The sequence below is a fragment of the Notothenia coriiceps genome, unplaced genomic scaffold (assembly GCF_000735185.1).
Source record: "Notothenia coriiceps isolate Sejong01 unplaced genomic scaffold, NC01 NC01_scaffold00002591, whole genome shotgun sequence".
NCBI classification, from domain to species: domain Eukaryota; kingdom Metazoa; phylum Chordata; class Actinopteri; order Perciformes; family Nototheniidae; genus Notothenia; species Notothenia coriiceps.
In genome coordinates this window covers 254-2816 of record NW_011335292.1, presented here as the reverse complement: position 1 = coordinate 2816, position 2563 = coordinate 254, and the positions used below count along the sequence as shown (strand labels likewise).

Genomic DNA, 2563 nt, shown 5'->3' with positions numbered 1-2563 from the left:
CAATGTTCCAAACTCACATTGGTTTCTCAAACAGCATCTCTGTAAACTACGTGTATTCACTGAATTTCACTCTCTGCCTTTAACGGCTCGTTGTAGCTCCAGTAGCTCCAGCCCCCACCCTCCCTGTGAGCACAGTGTGCTCTGATTGGTCGGGACGTTGTGAATCGCGCTGAGCTCCATGGAGGTGTGGTTTCCTTGTTTAGCGACAGCGAAACACAGCCAAACTCATCCTGAGCACACAAAGTCACAGCCGAGTAAAACAATAAGTGTGGCTTGATATTGAGTAAGACAAAGGTTGATAAACGCTGTGAGAATGGGTCTGCAGAGAGAATTTCGCCGCGATCCCAACTGTCTGTTATCAGCCTGCAGCCAGGGAGGAGAGATCAGCAGAGCTGCTTGCACTGAGTGTGTGTGTGAGGAAGTCAGTGGATTGGTCAATTTGGACCAATCAGCGGGGGCTTAACGTAACGGCTCCGCGGACGTAACGTAACAGCTCCAAGGATTGGCTCATTTGGTTCCGGGTACCGCATGACCGTATCGCGTCATAGCTCTGGGCTACTGGCCATTCCTACGTCACAATACCCAGGAAGTAATCAATGGACAGTGACGTATCTCCAACGAGGCGTTTTGGGGAGGTCTTCTCTGTGTTAGAGTTTTACTCGCTACAGGGTGTACTTTGAGGGTTTTGACTCTGCAGACCGTTTACATTCAGAAAAACCTTCATAACACACAAGGGGACGGGTGATAACCGGAAAAGCATGACATGGGACCTTTAAGTCATCCCCCTTAACCCTTAGATGCCCGAGAGACTGGACCCTACTCTACTTCCATAAGTGGGTACAAAAAGGACCCGTATTAGAATAATGTGTTTTTCTTCCAATTTTGTCATTTTGGTTTAGAAAAATCACTTTTATAATATTTAGTATTATATTTTGGTTCACACTAGAAATATTTTATATAAAATTTTTCACTATTTATAATTTTAGAGCTTTTTTTTTTTACATTTTGAACATATCGATGCAAAGATCTCCGCTATTCTGAGACCCTCACAGTATTCCAGTCCCTTTTCAAAACTCATCTCTTCCCCTCTTGTCTACTCACCAAAGCCCACCCCCCATCAATCCATGCCGGTTGATCAAGTTTGATAGTCCTATACCCCCCACCCTAACCTTCCCTTATATTGTAAAGCGATTTTGAGTCCTTGAAAAGCCCTATAAAAATATAATGTATTATTATTATTATTATTATTATTATTATGATTATACTGACAGGTATCAGATCTTGCTGTGTAAAATAATCTCCCTGAGAGATGTCACTTGTGATGTAGTCTGTGTGGTCTACAGTGAATGTAGTCCTGACAGGTGATAAGAATCAAAGGTTCCCAGAGGATCCCATAGGAAATGCATGCGGGTCATTTTTGGGTTAGGGTAGAAATGTGAATGGCATGATATCGAAAACATGTTTTTTGAGGAATAGCTGGAATATGAAACGATAAAAAAATGTAATTACAAAGATACTTCAAGAAAACCACCTCACCGGGTCCTAAAAGACCCACTTATGCATCTAAGGGTTAAGAGACAAATGGCTCATTTATGTGTTTTTAATAGTCTTTGGTCTACAGTAGAGCTCTCTGGCAGAGAAGAATAAAATATATCGAGCTTTCAATTTGGATAATACTTGTAATGATCAGCTTATCGTTGGTTTTGTTCTTTAAGAGGATTTGTTGACAATAAACAACAGATATAATCAGTACTCTCTCTGCTCGACACAACCAAGGCAAATCGTTCTTACCGAAATCTATCAAATTCAGAAAGCCACTTCCAATATCCTCTTTCAACGTGATGTCCTCTGAGCGAACCTGGTTCAGTGAGAAGTGGTTCACAACAGCGATGTCACTGTTGTCCCAATGTGAAGAGAGGATAGTGTTAACACAGACCGAACACTTCATCATTAGAAGGTGATCCAAATATTTAACAAAAGGGTTAGCCCTGTATCTATCATTCAAAACAAAAACATGTTATATTGTAACACTGTTGTCTCCGTCACCATCATTGATCCACTTCTTATAACATGACAGGCTATTCTGTGAGTAAATAAATCCGCTGTATATACACGTCAGGGAGAGGAAACAGTGGCACCTTGGATGTGGCAGCTGGGTATCAAAGTCGAGGAAATCTTCATTCAAGGTGATTGCCTTCAGCGTTGCCTCGAGACCCTCGTCGGGCAAATCTGTCTGACCTGGTGTGTGGAGAGAGAAACACAATATGTACTGCATTTAGGGTTGCAAAATTCCAGGAATTTTCAAAGATGGAAACTTTCCATGGGAATAAACTGGGAATTTTCTAAATTGAAGGTTGGCTCTTCAAAGGGAACTTAAATATAGTTGGGGAAAGTATATGTTAGCATAATCTTGACTAAAACAAACAGATGCCATTCAAGTACACTTGAATATCCATGCCATAGCACACGGCTTCCTGCATGGCTATTGAGACCACACCCCCTACAGGCACTGTGCATTCCTCCATCACATGCACACATGATTTCGAGAAGACTGGATCACACT

At 41.8% G+C, this 2563-nt stretch overlaps 1 protein-coding gene across 1 annotated transcript in view; it reads right to left on the bottom strand.

Annotated features, from left to right (window-relative positions):
* Positions 1-2238, bottom strand: part of LOC104968143 (double-strand-break repair protein rad21-like protein 1) — a gene marked incomplete at both ends in the record, with an annotated part of 10603 nt that extends 8365 nt beyond the window's left edge. Inside the window, 2 exons of the mRNA XM_010797717.1 lie at positions 1792-1895; positions 2139-2238. Coding sequence (XP_010796019.1) covers positions 1792-1895; positions 2139-2238 — 204 coding nt within the window. The remainder of the gene's footprint in view (positions 1-1791; positions 1896-2138) is intronic.
* Positions 2239-2563: the final 325 nt, after the last annotated feature.